This window comes from Corvus brachyrhynchos, unplaced genomic scaffold (assembly GCF_000691975.1).
Source record: "Corvus brachyrhynchos isolate BGI_N302 unplaced genomic scaffold, ASM69197v1 scaffold245, whole genome shotgun sequence".
In the NCBI taxonomy this organism is placed as follows: domain Eukaryota; kingdom Metazoa; phylum Chordata; class Aves; order Passeriformes; family Corvidae; genus Corvus; species Corvus brachyrhynchos.
The window spans coordinates 6,596,151-6,611,335 of record NW_008238988.1 but is presented as its reverse complement, the minus strand read 5'-3'; the positions used below and the strand labels follow the sequence as shown (position 1 = coordinate 6,611,335).

The 15,185-nt window shown below is 45.6% G+C and overlaps 1 protein-coding gene across 1 annotated transcript in view; it reads right to left on the bottom strand.

Moving 5' to 3' along the window:
- MDGA2 (MAM domain containing glycosylphosphatidylinositol anchor 2) overlaps positions 1-15,185 on the bottom strand; it is a gene marked incomplete at its 5' end in the record, with an annotated part of 153,079 nt that overhangs the window by 130,536 nt on the left and 7,358 nt on the right. Inside the window, one exon of the mRNA XM_017738811.1 lies at positions 3,751-3,925. Within this exon, the coding sequence (XP_017594300.1) occupies positions 3,751-3,925 (175 nt within the window). The remainder of the gene's footprint in view (positions 1-3,750; positions 3,926-15,185) is intronic.

Sequence of the window (15,185 nt, the reverse complement as noted above, 5' to 3'; positions counted from 1 at the left end):
CCCTCTGGCACTGGGAAGCCATTCCCTGGCTCCTGTCCCTCCAGGCCTTGTCCCCAGTCCCTCTGCAGCTCTCCTGGAGCCCCTTTAGGCCCTGCAAGGGGCTCGGAGCTCTCCCCGGATCCTTCTCCTCTCCAGGTGAACACCCCCAGCTCTCCCAGCCTGGCTCCAGAGCAGAGGGACTCCAGCCCTTGGATCATCTCCATGGATTCTTCTGGACTCTTTCCAGCAGCTCCCTGTGCTCATCCCCTCCCACAGACACTCCCGTGCTCCCAACATGCGACTTTTTTAGAGGAAAATGGGTGGGGGAACGACCATGGAGCACTGGGAATGGGGAAGGGAATTCTTAGCTGGACCTTCCAGCTGCTCCTGACATCGCTCCCTGTCCTTCCCAGCCTTCCCCATCCGAAGAAGCTGGAAAAACTGGATTGAAATTGCAGGGATGAGGAGGAGGAGGAGGTAATGCTTCCTCATGGAGAGCAGGTTTTGCCTGAGGGAGAGCATTTTTTCCTCTCTTGGAATGCTAAAAAGGCTCCTGAGGTTCCCTCATGCTGCACCCCTGGTGTGGGGCCACGTGTGTCTGACACAAAATGTGGGGAATTTTGGATGGAAAAATATTTTAAAATGGGATTTTTACCCTAATTCCACTGGTTTAATCACCACATGAGACCACAGAGAGGATTTCGAGGAAGGGGCTGTTTTAGGCATCAAACATTGGGGGTAAAAGTGAAATTGGGGTTTTCTGGTGAGTCCTAAACCTGAGAGTTTTAAAGAAATCCCTTCCACTCCCATTCCTGCATGCCAAATAAAATCCACGTTTAAAACATGGACACAGGCAGCACCCACGTGTTTATTTTCCCGAGTTTTTCTCCTGCCAGAAAGGTTTTAAGGGGGGAGTGATGCTGAAATTCTGCCCTCACCTCTGCAGGATTCCTGAATTTCTTCTCCTTGGCTTCAATCCCCCCCACTCCTGGTTCCTCTTTTTTACCCCCCTCCCTGTGGATGTTGGAATTGCTCTCTCGGTCGTGGTAATTAAGCCAGAATTGAGATGTTGAAAATGGAATTTATGAATTTCTCTGCTGCCTCTCTGAGTTGTGTTTGCCTTGGAGTGGCTGCATGGAATTCCAGGCTTCTATTGCAGCAACATTTTTAATTCCCAGCTCCAGTGTCTCCCAATATTTATGGATTTATTGGACCTCCTTTCCTTGTCCTTTTGTTCATTAAAAACCCAGGGATGAGATTAAATCCTCGTTCAAATGAGGACAGGATTCATGAATGGAAATTTAAAGGGGAAAAAACAAGAGGGAAATTAATATAAAACAATAAGAGCAGCGTGTAAGGAAAGCAAATAAATTCATCTTCCTTCCCTTTTTTTTTTCCATGATACAAGAAGAGGAGACAATTTGGAATATTCTGCAGGTGGAAAGCATTTAAAGCATTGAAAAATGGAATTTTCGGCAGGAGAGAAATGCAAATTAATTCAATTAATTAGCGGGGTTCTTGTTATTCGCTCTCTGAGGTCAAATTTGGACATTTCCAACATTAAAATCTCCTAAAAGAGATGAGTTTGGGGTTTACTGGGAGGGGATCCTCTGGGAAAGCTGTACCAGGGCCTCCCCACCCTCCCAGCCAGGAATTCCTAATTCCCAATATCCCATCTAAAGCTCCTCCCTTCCTTATCTCTTATCCTTTGCTATCTCTGCATGAATTTTTGGGCTGGACAATTGGATCACAGGGAATTCTTGTGCCCAGTGATGGCCCGAGGAGGTGCAGGATCACAGCAGAGGATTTTTGGGAAGCTGAAGGGCTGGGAATGCTCGCCCATGGATCTGAGGCTGCTGAGCAGTGTTGGGCTGGAATTATCTTCCTGTTACACATGGAAAACATTCAGGATGGAAAGGAAAAATTCCCACACTGGATGTGAGAAAGGCTGGGAGAGCTGGGAATGTTCACCTGGAGAAGAGAAGGATCCAGGGAGAGCTCCGAGCCCCTTGCAGGGCCTAAAGGGGCTCCAGGAGAGCTGCAGAGGGACTGGGGACAAGGCCTGGAGGGACAGGAGCCAGGGAATGGCTTCCCAGTGCCAGAGGGCAGGGCTGGATGGGAGATTGGGAATTGGGAATTGCTGGCTGGGAGGGTGGGGAGGGGCTGGGCTGGAATTGCCAGAGCAGCTGGGGCTGCCCCTGGATCCCTGGGAATGAACTGAGCTCGGGAGAAATTGGATATTTTGGGACTCATTAACAGAAAAGCCACCGGACGTGAGCAGATCCAGCAAAAGCACCTGGAAACTTCCGATGGATCCTTCCTGCAAAAGCAGGACTGAAAGGATTTTCAAGACCGCAGCAAATCCATAAAAATGATGGAATTGCCCCTTTCCCTCACACATCCCAATGCTCTGGCTCATTCTTCATTTATATCCCAACAATTAATTATTGCAGGAACAACAATGCAGTTCCAAGCACCAAATCCCAGATTAAGCGGGAAATGAAATCCAGGAATTGCTGGAGAGGGAGATCTCCCACCCATGTGCTGCTGTCAAATTGTCCCAAGTCAAGAACGGAGATGAATGAGGGAAAAAAAATGGAATTTCCATGGATTTTTTTCAAGAATTCATTGTCAAATCTTTCCCAGTTTTCAATTAGAGGCTGGAATTAGAAAGAATTTTAAATTCAAGGCCTCGGCAATGCTCTTGTTCCCAAATTAGCGTGGAACACGGCTTTGATATTGTTTTTCCTCTTAATTTACAAGCCAAGATGCTTCCAAAATTATATTTAATCCATATTTTAAAGAATATCAACACTGAAGTTGTTTTTTAAAACACATTTGAGAGATTCCTTCAAAAATTCAAACATTCCCTTCCTGCTCTAATGATGGATTCGCTTCCAGCCGGGAACGTCATCTGTTTTCCACAGATTTTGTTTTTGACAGTTGTCTGTTTTCTGTGTAATTTCACTAAAAACGCGTTCACTAAAACAAACAAAACCCAATCGGAGGGAAAATTCCGGTGAAATAGTTGGGATCCCCAAAAGGCACCATGCCACAAATCCCAGATCCCACAAAAATTGTGTCGGAATTATCCCGTATCCCGAGGTCCACCTGACACAGAGAGGGCAATTTTTGGGAACCACAGATCCCACCAATCTAATTTTTCTCCACATTCCCAATCCTTCACATTTTTCATTCCAATCCCAAATCCTTCACACTTTTCACTGAAATCCAAATATTTCATGTTTTCCATGGAAATCCAAATATTTCTTATTTTTCACCACAATCCCAATCCTCCACGTTTTTCACCACAATCCCAAGGTTTCACATTTTTCACTCCAATCCCAATCCTTCACATTTTTCACTGCATTCCAATCCTTCTCATTTTTCCCAGCAATCCCAATCCATCACATTTCTCACTGCATTCCCAGTCTTTCACATTTTTCATCACAATCCCAATCCTTTACCACAATCCCAACCTTCCACATTTTTCCCTGAAATCCCAACCCTTCCGATTTTTCACTCTAATCCCAACCCTTCACATTTTTCCCTGAAATCCCAACCATTCACATTTTTCACTCCAATCCCAACCCTTCACATTTTTTCCTGAAATCCCAACCATTCACATTTTTCCAACCATGAAAGCACCACAGATCTGTAGAATCCACCGCTAAAATCAGGATTCACAAGGAGCCGATCATTTCTTGGGAACAGCAGACATTTTAAGGCATGAAAAGAGCACCAAAGGCAGAATTCCAAGGATTTACTCACAGTACACGTCCACTCGGATGGATTTGATGGCCGGGGAGCCCAGGCCGTTCTCAGCCTTGCAGTAGTAGCGGCCTCCCTGGTGTCTCTGGATGTTGGAAATCCTCAGGGTTTCGTTGAAGACACTGGAATCTTGGAATCTGTCAGAGGCACTTCCTGCTGTTTTGGTCCACCTGATCTGAGCAAGCACCAAAAACCAGGATTACTTTAGGTCTGGAAAATGGGCACAGTCTAAAACTCTGCACCAAAAACAAGGATTACTTTAGGTCTGGAAAATGGGCTCAGTCTAAAACTCTGCACCAAAAACAAGGATTACTTTAGGTCTGGAAAATGGGCTCAGTCTAAAACTCGGCACCAAAAACCAGCATTAATTTAGGTCTGGAAAATGGGCACAGTCTAAAACTCGACAGCAAAAATCAGGATTAATTTAGGTCTGGAAAATGGGCACAGTCTAAAACTCGGCACCAAAAACCAGCATTAATTTAGGTCTGGAAAATGGGCACAGTCTAAAACTCTGCACCAAAAACAAGGATTAATTTAGGTCTGGAAAATGGGCACAGTGTAAAACTCGGCACCAAACCACGAGATTTGTGGAGGTGGCACTGGGATTTCAGTTTGGAGGAATCAGGGAAATTCCCAAGGAAATCAACAGCTCTTGTGTACGAACACTTCATCCAAGAGTCCCTGAGCAGCTGCATTTCATGGAATCCTGGAATGGTTTGGGTTGGGAGGAGTTTAAAGGTCCCATTCCACCCCCTGCTACCACCAGGGACACCTCCCACTATGCCAGGTTGCTCCAAGCCTTGAACATTCCCGGGAATTTCCGATCTGTGGGATTTGTGGCTGCCCGTGATGGGTCAGGGAGGAGAAATGAATTGATATTCCCATTTTTTTCTGATGGTTTTCTTCTTTTGGGAATCGCAGAATCATGGAACGGTTTGGGTGGGAAGAGACCTTAAAGCTCATCCCATTCCAACCCAGGGACACCTCCCACTATCCCAGGCTGCTCCAAGCCCCGTCCAGCCTGACTTTGGACACTTCCAGGGATCCAGGGGAAGCCACAGCTTCTCCAGGAATCTGTGCCAGGGTCTCCCCACCCTCACAGGGAAGAAATTCCTTCTTAATAACCAGGAATTCTGGGCTTTTAGGAATATATTTTGCTCCAGACCATCAATACACAACAGTGGCATCAAAACCTCTCTTCCTGTTTATTCCACATGGGAATATCTGGAATATTGGGCTAGTAAATAGCTCCAGGTCAAAGTGTTGTTCATCGTTCCAAAGTTTTACATGGAATATTGGAGTGGAAAAGCAGACAACTCAAAAGAATCACTGCTTCCTCTGGAAAAGTGAGGATCCTTGATTCTGGAAAGGTTGGAATTCAGATTTTCCAACCAGTGGGAAACCAAAAGCAGAGTTGGAGAGTCCTTGGTTTCCAAAATTTCTGCCCTTGGGAGACTCCACCTTGGGAACTGTGTCCAGCTCTGGAGTTCTCTGCACAAGAAAGTTGTGGACTTGCTGGAATGATCCAGAGGAATCCATGGAGCTGCTCCAAGGGCTGGAGCCCCTCTGCTCTGGAGCTGGGAGGAGTTCACCTGGAGAGAGGGAGAGGCTGGGAGAGCTGGGAATGTTCACCTGGAGAGGAGAAGGATCCAGGGAGAGCTCCGAGCCCCTTGCAGGGCCTAAAGGGGCTCCAGGAGAGCTGGAGAGGGACTGGGGACAAGGCCTGGAGGGACAGGAGCCAGGGAATGGCTTCCCAGTGCCAGAGGGCAGGGCTGGATGGGAGATTGGGAATTGGGAATTGCTGGCTGGGAGGGTGGGCAGGGGCTGGGCTGGAATTGCCAGAGCAGCTGGGGCTGCCCCTGGATCCCTGGCAGTGCCCAAGGCCAGGCTGGACATTGGGGCTGGGAGCAGCCTGGGACAGTGGGAGGTGTCCCTGCCCATGGAATTCCCTTCCAACCCCAACCACTCCATGATTCTGTGATTCCATGAACACAGCGAATGGCTTCCCACTTCCAGAGAATAAATTGCCCTTACGGGACAACTCGTGTCCTTGGGATTCCACATCCCAACACTTCCACAGGCTGCCAGGGAAAACACAATTTTTTCCAGATCCAAGTAAAAGCCGGCAGTGACAGGAGCTGTGAACAGGCAGGACGTGAGCATCCGGATTCCGTGCCAGGGATCCCAAGGAAATTGCTCTTTTCCAGCTTGGTTGCTGTAACACTTTGGGAAAAGGATATTTCCTTCTATTTTCCAGCAGAGGAAAACTGTGGCTATTAATGATGGAAAAAATCAGCAGCACACCCACAAAGCCACAACTCCTATGGAAGAATTTCAGTGCTTTTTTCGCTTGATTCCCAAAAATTCCAGAGTGATCCTGATTGGAATCTGGGGATGCTTCCAAAATGGAAATGAATAAAATAAATAAAATAAAATCAACTAAAAATCGATTCTTTCACCTCCGGACTCAGATTTTACACACTGGCTTCCAAGCTCTGGAAAATCAGGCAGCACGGATGTCCAAGAGGTCTGAATCCCAAAAAATTAAGGATTTGGCTTTGGAATTGCAGAGGAAGCATTCCTTACACTCCAAGGCTGAAAGCTTAACTATTACTGGAAATAATAAAGGAATTTTAAGGAATTGCTGAATAATTTAAAAGGCTTTTAATGAGTGGAACCTGAGGGAAAAAATATTTCAATCTTAGGTAAATTGGTAAAATTTCAGTTAAAAAATTGTTAAAAATAATAAATTGATAAAATTCCTTTATCCTGCGCAGTTGGATCAGTCTTTTTTTTATGGAAAAGCAGGATTTAGGGAAATACCCACAAATTCTTTCCCAAAAAACCTCGGAACAACCTGGCCGATGATTAATTGCAGCAATTAATCTTTGATTAATTTGGATTACTTGATTCCAATGTTGTTCCTTACAACTTTCAGACGTTTCCCTGCTTCCAAAAATTACCACTTTAATCCTGAATCATCCATAAAGGTTTTCCTATCAATATCCCACCGAAGGATGATGGATTTTGCATCCTGCGTGGCTGGAAAATGCCTTTTCCAGCATTAACCAGGAGCTGAGGGCAGGAATTTCACAGAGTTTTTTTCTTCTGGGGTCAGGATCATTTGAACCTTCCTGGTGGGAAAGGATGGACTGGCCCCCACTGCAATTATCCAGGGAATTTGAGGAAATGATCCAAATAGCACCAAACTTTGAAGTTTTTTATTCCCATAGCTTTTTTTCTTCAGCAACATCAATTAAATTTTAAAAAATTCATTTTAATAGTAAAGACATCATTTAAGGGCAGAAAGAAGCAGACAAAGCTCCAGTTGGAATTCCCAGTTATTCCTTTTCATGGTGGTTTTCCAATGCTGGAATTCCACGTCAAACCACTGGAATCACAAACACATCCTCATAACTTCAATGCTTGGGAATTCGTTCCCTGTAATTCTCTAAAGACAAATAAATACGACACATTTTGTAATTTTGAGCTTCTAAACTGGCACAAAATTAAGCCTGGGGATGAGAACTCCATAAAACCCAAATCCTGACTCTTATTTCCCTTGTGAACCAATCTAAATTCTGCTTTTTTTTTTTTCCAGGGACAGAATGAGTCGCTGTTGTTGCCATCCAGGTTCAGGAATTGATCAAATCCTCGCATTTTTCAGGAAGAAAGGCCCGGGTTTGATTAAACACGCAGGAGTTCAGAGCCATTCCACTGGGAAGAGCTGAGAACCTGGAAGGCTGGGCACTGGGAGAGTTGGAAACAAGGGAATTGGATCCAAGGATGAGGTAATTCCAGGGATGTTACCTCCCAGAAGCCAAAACTGCTCAAAATCGCACCTCTCCTATGGAAATAAGATAACTGGGAATGTTCACCTGGAAAAGAGAAGGATCCAGGGAGAGCTCCGAGCCCCTTGCAGGGCCTAAAGGGGCTCCAGGAGAGCTGGAGAGGGACTGGGGACAAGGCCTGGAGGGACAGGAGCCAGGGAATGGCTTCCCAGTGCCAGAGGGCAGGGCTGGATGGGAGATTGGGAATTGGGAATTGCTGGCTGGGAGGGTGGGCAGGGGCTGGGCTGGAATTGCCAGAGCAGCTGGGGCTGCCCCTGGATCCCTGGCAGTGCCCAAGGCCAGGCTGGACATTGGGGCAAGGAGTTGGAATGAGATGGTTTTTAACATCCTTTCCAACCCATTCCAGGATTCCATGGAAAGTACTGGATTGGGAGGTGATCCCAGTGCTCAGCAGGTGCTCCATGCCAGTCCCACCACTGCTCTGAACTCCCAGTGAACCAAAAAGTTCATTTTTGTTCCATAAACCAGAAAATAATCGGATTAGGAATTTCCCATTGTCTCCATCTAAAGTTCTTACAATTCCTTTGGATTAAAATCCAAGCAAAGGGCCCCTCTGTGAGGGGTGTAACCTCGGGAAGATGTGGAAGACCAGGAAAAAGTCTGGAGAAAAGCCACAAAACTCATTAAAATGACAAAAATTTCCTCAGGAAAGCAAGGGATAAGCTCAGCAGTGGTGCAGTATCCAAGGAAAAATCAGGGAATAACAATCAACAGCTTTAAAACACCCAGGATGGTCCAGAAATCGATCGTGGATCAATTCCCAACATAAAAGGCAAAGTTAGGGAAGTAACAAAATGGATCAGGAAGCACTTCCTGTTTGCTCAGCCCCAAATGTTTATGGAAAACTTCTGCAAGCCATGGTGTTCCATTAAATTGGAGTCAGCAGCTCCAAAGGATTTTTCTGGGAATGCTGGAAGTTTTAGGACAGTCCCAGGGATGGGAAATCTCCTCCTCCCCACCAGGATCAGCTCCATGGCCCAAACCATCCCCAGGTTCGGGACTTCCACCACTCAACTGCCACCAATGCACCACCCCCAGTGCCCAAAGGTGCAAATCCCAAATTTTCCCTAAAAATCATTTATTATTCCGAGTTTTCCCGGCAAAGTGCCTCACTGGTCCTCCCTGGAAAACCTCTGAGATCCCAGTTTACCCCAAGTTGTTACCCCAACCCAGAGGTGATGCCTTCATCCACTTTGGGAATTGCTTGTTACAGGAGGATGGAGATCTTTGGAACTCCTCCAAGCAGGTCTGGGAAACCAGGAGCCAGCAGCTCCCTATTCCCAGAATTCTTTCTTTCTTTCAAAAGCAAAAAGGTGTAAAAATCTGCTTGTGTCATTAACTCACACACTGGGGTCTAAACCGAGATGGAAAATGCCTTCAACAGGGATCTTTTTCCACTTGGAATTCACTCCTCGGAGCAGAATCGCGGTTCAAAGTGACAAAGCTGTGGTGAAACCCAGGTGGTTTAAATTGAGGCTTTTTTCATCTTAAAACAACAATTTCAGGTGTTGTTTCTGCTTTTCCTTCTCTTCATCTCCACCCTTTCCGCTCCCCTGGAAAACCCTTGGGAAAAACAGGGAAGCAGCTTCATGGAGCATTCCCAAAATGCTGTGAGAGATGACAGCAACTCAACTGAGCGCCACACGAGGAAATGTTTCTCCTCTGATCTTTCAGCAATAAAAATCCTGACTCCATTTCCTGCCACAGTCATTAGGGGACAGATTTTGGGTCTGACGTGAAGATTTTGGGATGAGAAGGGTCACAAATAAAGGAACCCAAATAAACAAAAGCCCAAACAAACAAAAAAACCAAAACCAAACCAAGCAAGCCCTCCTCCAAAAAGTCCAGTTTGGTTTTCAGGAGATTCCTGTCCCTCAGAAATTCATTAAGGTTGGAAAAGTCCTCCAAGATCATGAAGTGCAACATGGCACTGCCCAGGCCACCACTGCCCCATGGCCCCAAGTGCCACATCCACAGGGATTTGAAATCCCTCCAGGAATGGGGACTCCACCTTGTACCTGTGCCAGGGCTGGACAACCTAATTAGGGAAGAAATTTTCCCAACTGTCCAATCTAAACCTCACAGAATCCCTGAGGCTGGAAAAGAGCTCCAAGGTCACCGAGTCCCAGCTGTGCCCGATGCCCACCTCGTCCCCAGCCCAGAGCTCTGAGTCCCTGGCCCAGCCTGAGGCCGTTCCCTCTCCTCCTGTCCCTGTTCCCTGCCAGCAGAGCCCGACCCCCCCGGCTGCCCCCTCCTGTCAGGGACTTGTGCAGAGCCACAAGGTCCCCCCGAGCCTCCTTTGCTCCAGCCTGAGCCCCTTCCCAGCTCCCTCAGGAATTCTCCAGCCCCTTCCCAGCTCCGTTCCCTTCCCTGGACACGCTCCAGCCCCTCCATGTCTTTCTTGTCGTGGATGACCCCAAACTGACCCTAAGATTCAAGGTGGGGCCTCACCAGTGCCAAGTTCAATCTCCAAAGTTTCACCCATCCCTAATTTTTTGCTCCACCAGGCCCACACAACACTCCCAAGGCAGGAAACCCATCCCATGCCCTCCACAGGAACCCAGGCAGGTTTTGGGGGAAGCTTTTCTAGACCAGACTAAACCCACTCCAGTGAAGCTCCCACAAGGCCGGGTTTAAGCGGCTCTGTTCCCACCCTGTCTCTGTGCTCGGTTACATCACCGAGGTTATTGATTCCCTGCAGGTCAATATCAGCCTTTTGCTTCCACTTGTTCCCATTTTTAAAACTCCATGAGAAATAATCCGGAAAAACCCTGCTGTCTTTCTGACAGTGCCAACAGCAGAGGAAGAAAATCCGGGAAAAATCCCTAAATATTGGGAGTAGATAACTCCCAGTTTATGCGCACATCAGACCTTGTTGGTATTTCCAGAATATCCCTGTGAGACTGGAAATGAACCCCAAACTCATTTCCAGAAAAACTTTCTGAATGAAACCCCAAAGTTCCCAGTGATCCAAGCCCTAAATCTCCCAGTTTTCCAAACCCTAAATTTCCCAGTAATCCAAACCCTAAATCTCAATGACTCAAGTCCTAAATCTCCCAGTGATCCACACCGCAGATTTCCCAGTGATCCAAACCCTAAATCTCCCAGAGATCCAAGCCCTAAATCTCCCAGTTTTCCAAACCTTAAATTTCCCAGTGTTCCAAGCCCTAAATCTCAAAGATCTAAACCCTAAATCTCAATGATCCAAGTCCTAAATTTCCCAGGGATCCAAAACTGAAATTTCCCAGTGATCCAAACCCAAAATTTCCCAGGGATCCCAATCAGCTGTGCTGTATTTTCTTCCCACAGGATCCCAATTCCCCCCGATGCTCTCGCTGATCCCAAAACGGGAGTGAGAGTCTGAGCTGCCGCCAGGTTCAGCTGTGGTGACAATGGAAGGAGCTGACATTTGATTTTGCTGGAAAGGTGGGAGAACTGGGAAGGAGGGAGCAGGGAAAAATGGGAAAAGGGTGGGAATCTTGATGAGAGGGATTTGGCAGCTCAGCTGGGGCGGCAGCTTGGAAGGAAAAGCATCGACAGCAAAGGCCGGGCAGGAGGAGCAGCTCCTCACAGATCCTGCAAAAACTCCCTGATTCCTTTAAAAATCAGATATTCCATATAAAATATTCCTTAGAAAATCAGGAATCAGAGTAACTGGCTGGACAAGGGTTATTTGTTTGGGGTTTTTCCTAAAACCGTCCTTTTCCCTTTCAAATTACAAGGTACTGGTGGTCACATTATTGAATGTGGTGGCACAAAATTCAGGGATCTGAACACATTCCAAAGAGGAGAGCATTCCTTGGTGGGAATTAAATCCATCCATACCATCTTATCCCAGGCATTGGATGCAACTTTTCCATCAGGCAATTCCAAAATATCGGCCTGAGCACATCCTGCCTGCACACTCCAGGTGTTGGAGACAGGACAAGGAACGTGTGGGCTCAGTCAGGATGGAAATTCCGAAGATTTTGACTCGATTTTTCCATGGTTTTTGCTCTCTGTGCACCGATTTTCCCTTTTTTCCAGAGGACGAATTGGCAAAGTCTCCTCCAGGCAGGAAAATGCCTCAAACAATGTTAAAAAACACTGGAAAAGGATCAAATCTCTCCTGCCCTGAGCCTGGCACGGCTTAAAAAGGTTCCAGCAATTCCTTTGTTCCGGGAAAAGGAATTGGAAAGATGTTGGCATCCCACTGGCTGAGATTCCAGCTCATTTCCAATTCCAGGAGAAGAAACACTCAGCAAACTCCATGAATCCCAAATGGCATCATTCATGTCTTGTGGAGCGCTCCTGGCACACCTTCCAAGGACTCCCACAAGTGCCAAGGAACAGAATCTGGGAATGCTTCCCACATTTCAAGAGAATTGCAAAGAGATATTAAGGAAAATTTTAAAAAAGAGCCTGGATCAGCTTGCAGCAAGGAATAAAACCAGGATTAAGGGCTGGGATTAAGGGTTTGGAAAGGCAGGGTGAAGGGAATCAGCACAACGGGAAGCAGCAGTGGGATGCGGTGGTTTCCAAAGGGAAGGGATGAGAGCTAAAAAACAGGGAATGTTTAAACCGGACAAAATCTGAATTCCCTGAGGGACAGGAGGGCCAGGAGCCAGGGAATGGCTTCCCAGTGCCAGAGGGCAGGGCTGGATGGGAGATTGGGAATTGGGAATTGCTGGCTGGGAGGGTGGGGAGGGGCTGGGCTGGAATTGCCAGAGCAGCTGGGGCTGCCCCTGGATCCCTGGCAGTGCCCAAGGCCAGGCTGGACATTGGGGCTGGGAGCAGCCTGGCACAGTGGGAGGTGTCCCTGCCATGGCAGGGCTGGGAATGGGATGGGATCTGAAGTTCTCCCAACCCAAACCATTCCATGATTCCACAACAGCTGAAGGCTCTTCCCAACACCACCATTCCAACCCAAACTATTCCAGGATTCCACAGCACTTAAAGGCTCTTCCCAAGTACTCCATTCCAACCTGAACCATTCCAAGATTCTGGAGCAGCTGAAGGCTCTTCCCAACAACACAACTCCAACCCAAACCACTCCAATTCCCAACATGGGAATGGCTCCTGGATTTTGCAGACTTGAAGGATTATTCATCTTGTGATTTCACTGCCTTTGGCTCTGGTGCAAATTCCCTGGATTTTTTTCCAGAGCACTCTAAGGCTCTTCCCAACAACACCATTCCACCAAGATTCCACAGCAGCTGGAGGCTCTTCCCAACACCATTCCAATCCAAACCATTCCAAGATTCCACAGCACCTGAAGGCTCTTCCCAACACCATTCCAATCCAAACCATTCCAAGATTCCACAGCACCTGAAGGCTCTTCCCAACACCATTCCAACTCATCCATTCCAAGATTCCACAGCACCTGAAGGCTCTTCCCAACACCATTCCAACCCATCCATTCCAATTCCCATGGCTCCTGGATTTTGCAGACATGAAGGACTATTCCTCATTTATTGTGTTTTCACTTTCTTTGGGTCTGGTGCAAATTCCCTGGATTTTGCCAGAGCTTTCTCCTTAACGATGTATTTACCTAATTAGCATAATTGTCTGCAATTATGTAATTAGTGTTCATACATGTAATCATTGGAACATGTAATTAGCCCTAATTACACCATTAAAGCTGCGAGTCAGAAATATCTTTATCGTTTTTGATTGATAGACATATGGGAAAGGGGGGGGAAAAAAATCCCACTCGTTATTTTTATCTCCTTGGATCACGAAATCCGCAGGAGGATTCAGGATTCAGCCCAGAATGGCGCTGGAATTATTTATATAATTTCTATTATTTATCAAAATGATAGCGAGGTCATTCCTTTAGAACAGAAGGAGGAAAACGACTCAAAAAGGAGGAGGAAAATTCAGGAAAGAGGTACCAAGCACAGCAAAATTTTTCTCTGAAGAAATTCAGGTTTATGTGGAAATTTTGAATTTTTCATGTCCAGTATTCCAATATGAAAATTCAGGAAAGAGTCACCAAGATTTTACGAGATTTTAATTAAGAATTATCTGGAAAGATTTAATTTTTCATTACTATTACCTGGAAATATTGAATTTTTCATGTCTAATATTCAAATTTAAAAATGCAGGAAAGAGGCACGAAGTGCGGCAAAATTTTTCTGTAAAAAGAAATTCAGAATTATCTGGGAGTATTGAATTTTTCACGTCTAATATTCCATGGATTTTAGGAAGAAAAATAAAAGAGAAAACAGCAGCAGCGAGATTTTTCTGTAAAGAAATTAAAAATTATCTTGAAATACTGAATTTTTCATGTCTAATATTCCAATACAAAAATTCAGGAAAGAGTCACCAAGATTTGCCAAGATTTTAATTAAGAATTATCTGGAAAGATTTAATTTTTCATTAATATTATCTGGAAATATTGAAATTTTCTTGTCTAATATTCCAATATGAAAATTCAGGGGAAAGCCCCCAAGTGCAGCAAGATCTTCCATTAAAAAAATTAAGACTTATGTGGAATTTTCTTTTTTCCAAGTCTAATATTCCAATATGAAAATTAAGGAAAGTGCAGCAAGATTTTTCTGTAAAAAGAAATCAAGATTTGTCTTGAAATATTGAATTTTTAATTCTAATGTTCACTTGATTTTAAGAAGAAAAATAATACCAAAAAAAAAAGAGGAAACAGACCCAAAAAATCCCACAGAAATTCTGATGGAGATGCTGTCGCCTCCTAAAAAGAGATTTGAAAACACCTTGAATTTTGAGCCCCTCTGAGACGACCAGATTTATCAGAAAAGTCAATATTTTAGTTTGATTTTGTTTTATTTCAGTGTCTGTGCTGTGGGACGGCACCAGAACAAACACCTGGCGCAAAATAATTTAATTGGGACAGCAAAAATTGTTGTTTTTTTTTTTTAAAGTGCTTTGGGCTGGGAAGGCAAATATTTATCCCCTGATGCAATATTTGAATTTATTTCAAGTCCAACTCCTGCTCTTCGAGTTCAGGGTTCTTGATTTGTTTCCTGACGTGAAGATCGGTTTATAAAAAAAAGCCCAAAAAATAAAAATAAATTCAAAATCAAGTGGCTGAGCTGCCCATAAATGTTGGAGGAGTAGAGAGGAAGCCTTAATTTGGGAATAAATCTCAGCTGGGAATATAAATCCTCCTGGATGTGGATTTTCCAGCCTGATAACTCAGTCAGAACATCCAAGTGCTCCGGTGAATGGCAGCAAAACCCACCTGGAGCTTCCCAAGCCTTTCCCAGCTGCCAGAGGAGGAAGGAGAACTCAATCCATGAGAAAATGTTATCCATGGAAATGGCAGCACGGAGATTAAAACATCCCTGAAGGATCCCCAGGGGTCGTTATCCCACCCCAGCAGGAACATCCCGATTTGTTCAAATTCTCCCCGTCAGACACCTTGGATGGATGAGGTTTTGGGAGCAGAATTTCTTCCCTTAAAATTTAAAACTAACAAATTCCAGATCCTTAGGAGTTCATGGAATCATGGAATGGTTTGGGCTGGGAGGGACATTAAGGATCATCCCATTCCATGGGCAGGGACACCTCCCACTGTCCCAGGCTGCTCCCAGCCCCAATGTCCAGCCTGGCCTTGGGGACTGACCG